Source organism: Mus musculus, chromosome 5 (genome assembly GCF_000001635.26).
Source record: "Mus musculus strain C57BL/6J chromosome 5, GRCm38.p6 C57BL/6J".
In the NCBI taxonomy this organism is placed as follows: domain Eukaryota; kingdom Metazoa; phylum Chordata; class Mammalia; order Rodentia; family Muridae; genus Mus; species Mus musculus.
Window position 1 is genome coordinate 139,172,722 of NC_000071.6, and position 14,072 is coordinate 139,186,793.

At 50.3% G+C, this 14,072-nt stretch overlaps 1 protein-coding gene across 3 annotated transcripts in view; it reads left to right on the forward strand.

Annotated features, from left to right (window-relative positions):
* The window catches only part of Dnaaf5 (dynein, axonemal assembly factor 5), a 36,378-nt gene extending 22,589 nt beyond the window's left edge, over nt 1–13,789 (forward strand). For 2 of the 3 annotated variants that reach the window (NM_001081265.2, NM_001363485.1), the window contains exons 9-13: nt 1,405–1,552; nt 5,194–5,344; nt 8,696–8,852; nt 11,807–11,998; nt 12,789–13,789. In NM_001081265.2, the coding sequence (NP_001074734.1) occupies nt 1,405–1,552; nt 5,194–5,344; nt 8,696–8,852; nt 11,807–11,998; nt 12,789–12,925 (785 nt within the window). In that variant the 3' untranslated portion in view covers nt 12,926–13,789. Of the gene's footprint in view, nt 1–1,404; nt 1,553–5,193; nt 5,345–8,594; nt 8,853–11,806; nt 11,999–12,788 lie in introns of all 3 variants that reach the window. The other variant, XR_003955669.1, reaches the window with a different exon arrangement.
* The last annotated feature ends 283 nt before the right edge of the window (nt 13,790–14,072 follow it).

Sequence of the window (14,072 nt, forward strand, 5' to 3'; positions counted from 1 at the left end):
CAGGAGTTCGGATGAGTAGGCCTTCATTGAGGACCATCCCAGGTCCTTGTAAAAATGCCAGGCATTTTGTTTGTTTGTTTGTTTGTTCATTTGTTTGTTTTATTTTGTTTTTCAAGACAGTGTAGACTGGGTAGCCCTGACTCTACTGGAATTTTTTGTGTAACCCAGGCTGGCCTCAGACTCACAGGTCCACCTGCCTCTGCCTCCTCATTGCCGGGATTAAAACTGGGTGCCACCATGATGATGTAATCTTGGCCCTTGGAGAGGTAGAGACAGACCAATCTCTGGGACTCCGTGGCCAGTCAGCCTAGCCTAAGCGTTAAGTCTCAGGTCCATGAGAGACCCTGCCTCAAAACAAGAAGGTTGATGGTCACTAATGAACAATTGGAGGCTAAGATATTGTCTCAATTCAGGGCTTAATAATAAATCCTGTGTCAAAAGAAAAAGGGGGCTGGAGAAATGGTTCCACCATTAAGACCTCTTCCTGCTCTTGCTCTCAAGAGACCTGAGGCTTGGCTCCTAGCACCCATGTCATGTGGCTCTAACCCCTGTGACTCCAGCTCCAAGAGGGTCATTGCTTCCGGCCTGATACTGCAGCCATGCACACAGCCTCAGGCACACATGAACAGTATTAAAAATAATGAAGTTATTTTTTTAAAAGATTAATTTATTACGTATAGTGTTCTGCCTGCGTGTATGCCTGCAGGCCAGAAGAGGACATCAGAGTGAGCCACCATGTGGGTGCTGGGAATTGAACTCAGGACCTCTGGAAGAGCAGCCAGTGTAATCTCTGAGTTCTCTCTCTAGCTTCCTGAAGTAAAAAAAATTAATAATAATAATTTAAGGAAGAATTTAGGCCGGGCGTGGTGGCGCACGCCTTTAATCCCAGCAATTTGGAGGCAGAGGCAGGCGGATTTCTGAGTTCAAGGCCAGCCTGGCCTACAAAGTGAGTTCCAGGACAGCCAGGACTATACAGAGAAACCCTGTCTCGAAAAAACCAAAAAAAAAAAAAAAAAAAAAAAAAGAAAGAAAGAAAGAAAGAATTTAGGGGGCTGGAGAGATGGCTCAGCGGTTAAGAGCACTGACTGCTCTTCTGAAGGTCCTGAGTTCAATTCCCAGCAACCACATGGTGGCTCACAACCATCTGTAATGGGGTCTGACACCTTCTGGGGTATCTTTCAAAAAAAAATAATTTAGAATAATTTAGAAGTTGTAAAGAGAAGCTGGATTTGTGTCTTGGTCACATAGGGAGGGCGATGCTGGAGTTTGTTAGTGTCCTCAGCAGTTGGGAGAGCAGCATGTCAGGAAGGCGAGCCATGGCCTGTGGCTTGCAGGGCTCCTACCCCAGCAGTGAGGCCTGGGAAGCCATCGGTGGCCTGCTGCAGCCCCTGTTCTCTTTCCTAGGCCCGGCTGTGGGAGAAGCGCTGCAGCATGTGATCCCCACCCTCAGGGCCTGTCTCCAGCCCTCCACAGACCCACACATGCGCCTGAAGCTCTTCTCTATCCTGTCCATGATGCTGCTGAGGCCTAAGGACACTGTCGATTCTCAGGGGTAGGTCGACCCTCAGGTCTGTGTACAGCCCACGTATGTGTTGGATGGGTCTTCCCACGACCCCCTGGGCAGGGCCCCCAAGGTCTAAAGTCCGGGCTTCTTGGTGGTCTGTATCTCTAGAATCCACCCCACTAGGTAAACAGTGATCTTGGTGAGTATACCACAGAGACACAGACAGTAAATCAAAGTCACTTTAGAGGAGTCATTAAAATTCCATCGAGTGAGAAAGTTTTAGGGCGCATTAACTATTAATGGCTTCTGTTTCGGCTGTTCTGTTTTAAAAGGCTTTTGGCACCTTTCAGACCTAACAGACCTGACTAAATTAGCATTGATGGTGAAGGCTTAAGGGTAGTCTGTTATCTCAGAAAAGCTCAGGGGCAGCTCTGCAACCTAAGAGCCTCAGATTTTATGGCTTTGAAGTAAAGGGAAAGTGGAACAAAGAGCTTAGGAAAGAACAGGCTCTCAGGGGAGGAGGGAAGCAAGCCAAGACACACACACACACACACACACACACACACAGCAGCTCATCCTGGAGAGGAGGGTAGAGCGAGGACACACACACACACACACACACACAGCAGCTCATCCTGGAGAGGAGGGTAGAGCGAGGAGACACGCACACACACACACACACACACACACACACACACACACACACCCCTCCCTCTCCTTGGTTCATTGAACAGACTAAGATTCAAATCACTCTGGGACCTTCCAATCCTGACCCTTGGCATCCTGGGTCTTGCAGATGGAGACCTGAGAACTTAAGCCCTGTGCGAGCTCCTGGGATGCCACCTCCCCCCACCTCACCCCATCCCCCACCCCCAAAATCAAAAAACCTGTCACTGTGAAGTGTGGTAAGCAAACTATAAAGTTCCCTATGAGTTTCTCATTCTAACCTTTCTCCTTCGAGTGCACTCTTAATGTGGGGCTGACTGCCAGCCTCTCACACGCTGCAGGAAATTCTGTTTCCTGCGATCTAAAAAACCTCAGGGCTGAAAAGGGACCATAAAAAGGTATTAATGAGCGTCTTGGCAACAGGCCTTCGGGCAGGCGTGTACACAGGAGTGGAGTGAGAGAATGGCTGAGCTGCCACCAGACTGTAGCCTTTTCTACACACCCAGTATGCTGAGGAACACTGCCACCCCTGACCCACAAACACAGCTGCCAGGTTTGGGCCAGGTTCCCAGTGACACACTTCAGACCTCTCCAGGGATCAGGTCAGTCTAGAGAATCCAATTATGCAGATGACTTACTGAGTGAGAGATTGCTACTGTTTGGGTAGGGACAGTTTGAAAATAGCATTGTCTTAGTGTTCTATTGCCATGACGGAACACCATAATCAAAAGAGATTTAAGGAGTTTATTTCACTTGTACACGGTCCACTGAGAGAAGTCAGGACAGAAAGCTGGAGCTAATGTAGATGCCACTGAAGAGGGCTGCCTACTAACTACTTATTGGCTTGCTCTGCCTGCTGTTTTATAGCACAGGAGCCCTGTGGTAGCACCACCCACAATGGGCAGGTTCCTCCCATCTCAACCACTAATTAAGAAAATGCCCTGCAGGCTTGCCTACAGCTAGATCTTAGAGAGGCAGTTTTTCAGTCGTGGTCCCCTTAGAATTAGTCTCTCAGCTGAGTCTAGTTTGTGTCAAGTTAACATAAAACTAGTCAGTACAAAATATTATTTGGTTTTGATTTATAATCACAGAATGGTAGAATGAAAGGTTGGTTGTCCAGTCAAGACTCAGTCTAAGGATGTCATCTCTGGCAGGGAGTCAGGATTCTTAGAGAAGGCTCTCTCAGCAAGCCAGAGTGGTAGCACCACCACATCCACCTACCACACAACCGGAGACTCCCACTCCCCACCCCTTCCTTGCACTCTTGCCTGAGCTATGGAGATGCCTGTGAGAGAGTTGGAGGGGACTACAGAAAGCTCTACCGAAGCCACTGCCTTTGCAGGGGGCCTTTGCTTCAGTGCTTGTGGTAGCCTTGAAGTAAAATTTGGTGTAAATTCTGGACTGGAGCCCAGTGAGTAAAGGCATTTGCTTCCAGACCTGACTACCTGAGTTCAGGCCTCAGGGCCCACATGGTAGAAGGAAACCAACTCCTGCAAGTTGTCCTCTGACTTCCGTGTGTGCACTGTGGACGTGTAGTACACGAGTGCAATAGATAAATGAAATGTAATGCAAAGTTAAGAAACAAGATCGGGGCCTACGGCCTAGGAATGTGGCTTAGCTGGTAGAGTGTTTCTCTAGCTCACAGGAAGCCTTGTATTCCTTCTCCAACACTGCATAAACTCAGAGTGGTGGTGTACGCCTGCAATCCCAGCACTCAGAGTGGTGGTGTACGCCTGCAATCCCAGCACTCAGAGAGGTGGTGTACGCCTGCAACCCCAGCACTCAGAGAGGTGGTGTACGCCTGCAATCCCAGCACTCAGAGTGGTGGTGTACGCCTGCAATCCCAGCACTCAGAGAGGTGGTGTACGCCTGCAACCCCAGCACTCAGAGAGGTGGTGTACGCCTGTAATCCCAGCACTGAGTGGTGGTGTACGCCTGCAATCCCAGCACTCAGAGTGGTGGTGTACGCCTGTAATCCCAGCACTCAGGAAGTGGAAGCAGGGGATCAGGTATTCCAGGCTAGCCTAGACTATATAACAAGACCTTGTCTCAAAAACCAAACAGACAGACAAACAGACAAACATGAGCTGGATGTGTGGCTCAGTTGGAAGAAGGCTTGCCCAGCATTCTCCAGCTTTGTACAAAATGGGTGTGGAGGAACATGCCTGTAGTTTCTGCACTCAGGCAGGAGAATAAGACATTTAAGATCATCATCTTCAGCTATATAGGAGATTTGAGTCCAGCCTGGGCTATATGAGATCCCATCTTTTTAAGTTAAAAATGAAAGTAGGTTATAGACCAGCAGTGGTGGGGAGAGAAGTCATGAGCAACTGGCAGACTGTCTGCTCTCTGAAGGGTGAAGCCCTGAGCAGTTTGTTAGAGAGGGCATGACAGACAGTTCCCCTTCAGGTAGCCTCACATTAGCAAGACCTGCTGGACATCTTCTGTATGAGAGTTCTTGTTAATAAAAGAAGATGTTTTGTGTGTGTGCAGGTACCTGAAGAGGCTCTTAGAGGACATTGCATGGCCCTGGAGCTGTAGTCACGGGGTTGTGAACCAAACACGGGTCCTCTAGAAGAGCGAGCTGCAAGTGCTCTTGAGCACCAGGCCGTCTCAGCCCCGTGTTACTTCTTTTTTGGTTTTGTTGGTTTTTTGAGACATGGTTTCTCTGGTAGCCCTGGCTGTCCTGAAACTCACTCTGTAGACAGGCTGGCCTTAAAACTCACAGAGATCCTCCTGCCTCTACCTCTCTAGTGCTGGGATTAAAGATGTGTGCACCACCACACCCAACCCTTATTTCTTGCTTCCTTTGTTTTAATGGCACAGATGGCAGGTTCAATGGGTGGTGACGGAGGTGCCATATGACCCACATAGATTATCATGGTTGGTGCAGCCCTTGAGCACAGAGCCCCCTGAAACCACCTTGTGCAGAGGCACAGGGTCAGGTCCAGTTCCATTCCCAAACTGAAGCATGTCCTTCAGAGTAGTCTGTTTGTCCTTCCTCACTTGCCCTCTTGTTCCAGACAGTTCCGTGGCTATTTGGATATGGTAATAAATGACATCCTAGCCCCCAACCTGCAGTGGCATGCAGGGAGGACAGCTGCAGCCATCCGGACGGCTGCTATATCCTGCCTGTGGGCACTCATCAGCAGTGACATCTTATCGGCCAAGCAGGTAAGGACAGCTGTGACCACCCCAGTTGTTTGTCCATGTGTGTATCATGGGACCTTACAGAACTGCGTCATTCAATCAGCACAGAAAGCTCTAAAGGGCTGAAGTCTGTGGGGCCAGATCAGGGCAGGGCCCAAGTCTCTTGCTCTGGTTCTCACATCTCCTTGAAAGATCTGGGATCTGGTCTACAAACTGTCTTAGTTTCTTATCCTACTGTTGTGATAAAATACCCTGACAAAAGCAACTCAAAAGAGACTAGGGATATACCAGGTCACAGGTATATGGGGAGATGACATGCCAGCCATACCTGAGTTTGGATCCCAGCATCCATGTAAAGAAGCAAAAAACAAAAACAGAACAGGCCTGGCCACATGGGTGACCAGCATTGACAGAGCAGAGACAGGGTTCACTGACAGTCAGTAAGCTCTGACTTCGGGATAGACCCTGTGTCAATATAGAAGGTGCTGGATGGATGGAGAGATGGCCCAGTGCTTCAGAGCCCTTCTGCTCTTGCAGAGGACCCAAGTTCAGTTTCTAGTACCCATGTCTGGTGGCTCACAACTCCTGAGAATCTGATGCTCTCTTCTGGACTCTGAATAGACAAACAGACACAAACATAGAAAATTGTGTGTGTGTATGAGTGTGTATACACGGTGGAGAATGATAATGAAAGATGCCTGGTATCAATTCCTGGCCTTCAAAAAAAAGCACATGAACACACATATGCATTATGTCTGCTGCAACTGCACACACAGTGTAGCACGTATTATTAAGATTAGTGCCACAGAAATTCTCCATCAGATATTGGGTAAATGGTCTCCGAAGTCAGTTTCTGTTGAATGCTCTTCACAAAATTCCAAGCTTAGGATGAGGGATAGCCCTGGGCTCAGCTCTTACCACACACAGGTGAAGTGGCTGAGAGTGGCAGGCCAGGCCTGCGTTGCTCTAAGCAGTGAAGTGAGCCAGGCGACTGAGCCATGGAAAGGTGAGGCTTCTGCACGGCTCCTCTGCCTGCCATCCGCTCACGGTGTGTGAGCGCCCCCTGCTGACAACAGGGGTCGTTACCTAACTCTCACATGTTGCACTCTACAGTGGGTAGGATCTGAGGTACTCGACTGACCAAATTAAAGCAGAAATGGTTAAGATGATCTGAACTTTAGAGAAAATGCAGTATTTCTGTTCTAGAACAGCAAAGCTGCAGGCAAAGCCCTCCCCTTGTGTTGTGATCCCTTCCCTCCTGACATGGATGCCCTCCCCAAGATCCCCCACCGTCTCCCACTGGTACCCTATCTAGTCAGCCCCTGCCATCATCCTGCTGCCCGCTGTTTTCTTGTATTTATTACACCATGAGAAGGCCCACTTCCAGAAGCCCTTCTGCTTCCCTGCAAAGTGTCACAGAGGCAGCCACTTGGTGGCAGTACAGTCATAACTCACCAGGCCCTCAGCCCAGGGCATGCAGCCACACTGCTTGTCCCCATCAGCACCTCCTTCACTGGCACCACCTACCCTCCCATCCCTTTCACCTCCTCAGCAAAGGTGATGCCCTCTTGTTGATCACGAGAGCCCTGCTCAGGCCACTTACAGGCCTGTGAACCATTCACTGGTTCACGCCTCCCTCATTCTCGTGTCCCGTGAAGCCTTATATATGCATCTAAATGTGGTTTATCTCCCAGGCTTGTCCCATTACATGCCAGGTAAGTGTTCTGCATTTGAGCCACAGCTCCAGGCCCTTTACTAGAAGGTTCTAGGCAGGGGCTACCATGGAGCCACAGGCCCAGTCCTCTCCCTGGGGGATGTTAAGCAAGTGTTCTGTGGCTAATCTGTGTTCCTAACTGATTCCACTTTTAATTTGGAGACAGGATCTCAGTAAGAGTCCTCAGCTGGCTTTGAACTTCCTCTGTAATCCAGGCAGACTGAACTATGAATCTCCTGCCTCAGCTTCTAGTGCTCACTAGGATAGGGCTTTGCCCAGCTTTTCCTACTTTCAAAACAAAACAAAATTCCCTGTCATAGCCCTTACAGCTCCCATCATTCCCTGCGCTTCTCTCCACTGAACCCCTGGAGAACTGCCTACACTTCAAATTTTATTTTAGTAGAGCAAAGGGTTCTTTTTTTTTTCTTTGTAGTGTGTGTGTGTGTGTGTGTGTGTTCGTTCGTGTTTGTTCATGAGTGCCAGAATTAACTTCTGAATATCTGTCCTGGCTAGTTTTATGTCAGCTTGACACGAGCTAAGATTCTCCCAAGAGGAGAAAACCACAATTGAGAAAATCCAGCTGTAAGCAGACGAGCCTGTAGGACATTTTCTTGATCTAGGGTTGATGTGGAAGGGCCAGTACACTGTGGTTGGGAACAGCCCTGGGCTGGCGGCCCTGGGTTCTAAACGAAGGCAGGCTGAGCAAGCCAGTGAGCAGCATCCTCCATGGCCTCTCCATGCATCAGCCCCTGCCTCCCCGTTGCCTCCCGAAGCAGACTGTGATTTAGGATATGTAAGCCACGTAGCCCTAACAAAGGCAGCATCGGAAGTCACTCCTCACATGCTGTCCACCGTGGGTCTCTTCCTGGCCTGGCACCGGGAATGCAGATGTACACCACCACACCCAGCGCGTCCATGAGTGCTGGGTTGATCTCGATTCTGAAAGTTCTCTACCATCTCAGTGAGTCTTCTCTCCAAGCCCCTGATGGGTTTTTTGTTAGTTGATTGGTTTTTCCATTGGGGTGGTTTTCTGTAGGTCAGGCTGTCCTAGAACTCCCTGTTTAACAGAGCCTGCCCTTGAAGTGCTGGGATTACAGGTGAACTGTCTGTAATTCACATGGTCTGCTTGCCTTGTGTGGCCTGGCCTATCCTGTAGCACTCTGAGCCGATAATAAGTGACTGGTGGTGGCCTGTAATCCCAGCCCTCGGGAGGCAGAGGCAGAGCTCTGAGTGTGAGACCAGCATGGTCTACAGAGTGAGTTCCAGGACAGCCAGGGCTACACAGAGAAACCTCGAATCGAAAAACAAATAATTAATAAATTCAAGTGATTCAAGGGCCAGTGAGGTGACTTGGCAAGTGAGGGCAGTGGCCATCAAGCCTGGCCAATGTGCTGAGTGTGCTCCCAGGAGCCGTGTGGTTAAGGGAAAGAACTGACTCTTGCAGATTGTCCTCTACACGTGTGTACCTGCACGCTTGCACACCCACAGACCTACACACAGAAGATAAGCAAAACTTTTATTGTTACAAACAAAACCAAAAAGATTCAAATCTACTTGTAGGTGTGCTTCGCAGCATTCAAGCTGCATTGCCTGGCATTGAGCACTGGTGTGCTGACAGCATGGGTGGTCCCACGTTCCTCACACCCATTTGTGGCCTGCAGGTGCAAGAGGCACAAGAGACCCTGATGCCACAAGTGCTGGCTACGCTGGAGGACGACTCCCAGACCACACGCCTGATGTCCTGCCGCATCATCAACATGTTCCTCAAGAATTCAGGGGACACCATGGAGCCAGAGAAATTCCTCAAGGTCTATCCTGGTAAGACACCAGGCGTGCGTGAGCACACACGCGCACACACACGCACACACACACGCACACACACGCACGCGCACACACACGCACGCACACACACACACACCACGTTATTTAGTAACTTCTCTTGTAGTTAGACATAGAGAGAATATTTCTTTTGACTCCTGCTGGGTATCCATATGCCATCACAGTGACAGATGAGCCAGTCCTGACTGAGCAGCCTTCATGAGAAGCAAGAGGTGGGCATTATTGGAGATGGAGGCCAGGCTCTGTTTCCAGGACCGGTAGGGTGTAGCCAATAAAGGTGGGAGACCCTCCTTGAAGCAGAAATTTTCCAGGTTCCAGTTTAAAGTAAGTGTGTGTGTGTGTGTGTGTGTGTGTGAAATAAGGTTTCTATCTGCCATTGCTACAGAGAGCAATCTACCTGGAGCTGGCGTGGTGGGGCATGATGTGGGCAGCTGCATTACCTGTCTAGAGGCAGCCTGAGCACCAAGCCAGTTAGAGACAGAGATAATGAGGCTGTCAAAGCCAACAAGATCCCAGGCGGTGACCCGGGACAGTACTGTACAGAACAGAGCACAAGAGGAACAGACGCGTCCTGAGGAGCAGTGAGCGTGAGGGGACGTGGGGAAAGCCAGCACAGAGATGCTTAAGTCTCCACGCTAGCTTGCTGACAGCCCCAGCACAGTGCAGGGCTGGTAGATGGTCCTCAGGACAGGTGGTCTTAGAGGGCTGAGGACACACCCCTCAGGGTTCCCATTTACAGTGGCTTGCTATTGTCAAAAACCAAAATAGTAACATCCTTTAGAGGCAAGTCAAGACCTGGCCATTCTTGCACACTGCTCTAATCCCAGCATTTGAGATTAGTGCCTGGGCAGGGAGCACTATTGCAAATCCTAGGCAGGCCACATAGAAAATTCCAAGCCAGCCAGGTCTACACAATGAGACCCAGTCTCAAAACAAACAAGAAAGCCAGGCATGATGGCACAAAACCATAATCCTAGCACTTTGGATGTGAAGGCAAGAGCATTGAGTTCAAGGCCAACCCTAGCTTCACTAGCCCTTGTCTCAGAATGAACAAAAAGTCCTAGGCTAGGCATGCTAGGTGTGTGCCTTTAATCCTAGAACTTCCCAGGCAGAAGCAAGCAGATCTCTGAATTCAAGGCCAGCCTGGTTTACATAGCAGGTTCCGAACCAGCCAGGGCTAATCAATGAGATCATCTTTTTTTTTTCCCCTGACAGGGTTTCTCTGTGTAGCCCTGGCTGTCCTGGAACTCACTCTGTAGACCAGGCTGGCCTCGAACTCAGAAATCCTCCTGCCTCTGCCTCCCGAGTGCTGGGATTAAAGGCATGTGCCGCCACCGCCCAGCTGAGATCATCTTTTAAATAAAAAGTCTCCCAAGAGTATTAGATAAACTCTGAAATGGCCGAAGGAGAAACGAGTGCATTAAAGGCCTTTAGCTCCCTAACACAGCCTCTGGCAGGAGGAACCAAGGCGTATTTCTCCAGGGACGAAGCGGTGGCTCCAGAAGAGATGGTGACCAGGGTTGAAGGTAGACTTGGATTCTCAGGCCTAGAGAACAGAATGGCTGAGGTGGGAGAAATCTCTACCAGAAAACCCCACAGGCTCTGCTGGCCTCTCACATTAAGTTTCTGATTGTTTTGTTTTTGTTTCCACCCACAGTCTGTGTGGCTCTACTTTTTAGCAAGCTTGGCTAATGCTTGCTGTCGACTGCCAGGGCTGGTGGCTTCCTACTTAGGAGGGAGTGCCAGTGGGAGAGTGCACACATTGGGCACAGCTCCTGCTCTGCCATTATGGCAAGCATAGCTCTGCACCACATTGCGACTTCTTAGTGCAAGGAGGAGGCTGTTGTGTAGGTGCCCTGGGCCAACCCTGAACAGAGGACAGAGGGGACTGCTCATAAAGGGCAGTGTCAGCTGCCCCCAGCCTGTTCACCCTTGCAAGTTAGCCCCACGAACATCAACCCCCTGTAATTCCAGAATTGGTCTGGGTGCCACCAAGCCTGGGATGGGTGAGTCCTTGCACTCAGGTTTACGCCTCAGCCGGTCTTGCTCTCGTGACTCGGACTCAGTTCTCTGTCATCCTGAGGTGTGTAGATGGTTTCCTTCTGTGCCTGTCCAAAGTATGTGAGCAAGAAGCAGCCAGAGCCCAGCATGTTGGGGACCCCCACGAGTCCTTCCTTCAGGTCCCTGTCCTAAAGCCTGTGCTCCTGGCAGGCGGCCTTGCACTCTGCCTGTGCTCCTGGCAGGCGGCCTTGCACTCTGCCTGTGCAGTGATGCTTTTCATGCCTTCAGGAAGCCAGGGCCATCCTGCTCATGATCAAGGGTGTCTGGCAGCACAAACTCAACGTTCTGGTACAGGGCAAAGAGCCTTCCCAACTAACACTCAGCTGTTACCCATTTGTGCGTTTTCCAGAACGTTTGTATTATAAAAGTAGGTTCCAGCCAGACAGTGGTGGTGCACACCTTTAATCCCAGCACTTGGGAGGCAGAGGCAGGTGGATTTCTGAGTTTGAGGCCAGCCTGGTTTATGGAGCAAGTTTTAGGGTAACCAGGGCTACACAGAGAAACCCTGTCTTGGGACAAGAAGTTTCTGCCTGTCAGGAAAGGTAGATCTGGTTTTGGCAACAGGCAGCCTGGTGAAGGACTTCCCACAGAAACAAACCAAGGGTGACAGTGTGGTGGGGTTGCTGGCCTCAGGCTCGTGAGCCTGCAGCAGGTGTGAGGAAGGTCAGCCCATGCTGTTGTCTGGTGTGCGCCTAGGTCGTCATGGGGGTCTCAGGGCTGATGGGACTGAACAGCTTCAGGGAAGTGAGGGCCATCATTGAAGATGCCAGTGCTGAGGACTCTCCTCTTCTGAGAGATGGATTCTTGGGCCCCAGAGAAAAGGCCCTCCACGTTTGCACCTTGGCCCTCATGCCTACTCCCACTCCCCACAGAGCTCTTGAAGCGCCTAGATGATGTCTCCAATGATGTGAGGATGGCAGCTGCTTCTGCCTTGCTCACCTGGCTCAAGTGCATCGAGAGCTTGGATGGGAAGTCCGCCTATCAGAGCAGCGTTCAGTTCCTGTACCGGGAGCTGCTGGTCCACCTGGATGACCCAGAGAGTGCCATTCAAGACACCGTCCTAGGTAAGCTCTCCAGGCTACAGTCTGTAGGGCCTGTGGCTTCTAGTGCCCTGAGACCAGGTATGTGTGATGTGAGTGTTTGCCTGTGCACGTCTGTGTATCCAAACATGCAATAGCCATGAAGGCCAGAAGAGGACATTGGATACCCTCGATCTTGAGTTACATTCAGGTGGTTGTGAGTTGCCATGTAATATGAGAATCAAATCCAGGTCCTCTTAACTGCTGAGCCATCTCTCCAGCCCCCACTTTTTTATATTTAACACACACACACACACACACACACACACACACACACACACACACGGGGCGGGGAGGGGGAGGAAGGGATAAAAATAATAAGAATACTGTTACAAACAGCTTAGCATGATGCAGGAAGGCCAGCTTCTGGATGCTGCTGACTTAGAGGGAAGAGTGGGAGGAGTCGTTGCAGGGGGTGAGGGAAGACTCTGGCTACACTGAGCCTCTTTGGCTTCCTTGGCTTGAGCACCTGCTGGAAGAGATTTGCCATTTGTTTGTTCATAATAAAACACACTGCAGGGCCAGCGAGATGGCTTAGCAGATAAAGGCACTTGCTGTCAAGGGTGGACACCTGAGTGTCATCCCCAGAACCCACATGGTAGAAGGAGAGAACACTCAAAGGTTTCCCCTTGAGTTCTGCATGCATGTAAGAAGGTGGTTTCAGCCCCGTGGGATCTACCCAGCAGCCAGAGAGAAAGATTGCCAGCTCTGTAAAGCTGGGAGGTGGGCACCCAGCCCACTGATGCTGGACTCAGGGTTCTATGCTCTCTTCTAGAAGTCCTCAAGGAGGGCAGCGTCCTGTTCCCAGATGTGCTGGTGCGGGAGACGGAGGCTGTCGTCCACAAACACCGCTCAGCTACCTACTGCGAGCAGCTGCTGCAGCACATGCAGACCATGGCCGCTGCTCGGTGACTGTGTGCATCAGCTACTGAAGGCAGACAGTGGTGGCCTGCAGACCTCGCACTTGAGACACTGTGTCCATGGCCTCGGGCCATCCTTGGGCCCCCAGATGGTGCTTGAACATCAGCTTCTGTGTTTCCTAAGCAGATTTCTGGGGTTTTGTAACACACATACACACACACACACACACACACACACACACACACACACACACACACACGCCAGCTTCCCAATTAGCTGCTTGAACATAATGTTTTTAAATTACAAGCCCCAGGGGTCCTGGGCTGCTTTCAGATTCACCATAATGCTCTTCACATTGCAGGAAAGCCAAAGGATTATAAAACAACCAACCATCCACTTCCTCTGGGCTCTGTCCCATCATCCTGTGCTGAGGACAGTGTCCAGTCTTGACTCACTGATAAAGTTTCTCCCAACTATTCTGGGTTTTGACACAGGGTTTCCCTGTGAGGCTTTGACTATTCTGGAACTCTCAGAGATCCACCAGCCTCTTCCTCCCCACACTGAGATTAAAGACCCGCACCACTACCACCCTGCTCCTCCCGATTTTAAATACACTGGAATGTCTTGCAGTGTGGGTGCACTGTCCTGGTGTTTCTGTTTCTCAGTATTAGTGATGCCCGTGGGTAAAGGATAGACTAGGAAACCAGCCTTCATCCCTACCACTTGCTGTAGCAGTCAGTAAGGTGGCCATTCTCCAGTGTCTTTTCCACCAAGTGCCTAAAGATTTCTAAGTGGTTCTTAGCCGCAGCCTATATTTTTGTTAAGACAATGTTGGGGGGGGGGGGGGTCGTGTCCAACAAATTTTAACATTTCTGCTTTGCCATTTATGGAATTAAATTATTTATTATAGTTATTTGTGTGGCCATCTGTGTGATTTGACTGATTACACTACATCCGTACAGACAGCTCCTGTCTCCATATGTCGGTGTTGAGGTGGTCCAGCCTGAGGGATGCTGGCTGTGGACTCCATGGGATGGGCCCCTCTAGTGACAGTCATCACTGGCTATGACCTGCATTCTGACATGAGGTAGCTGGAGGGCCAATAAGGCCCAGCCATCACCAGGGTAAGCCGGGTACACCAGTATGGTCCCGAGTCAGGCTGGACATCCAGGTGGGTGAAGTTTGGCCTCAGAGTGCC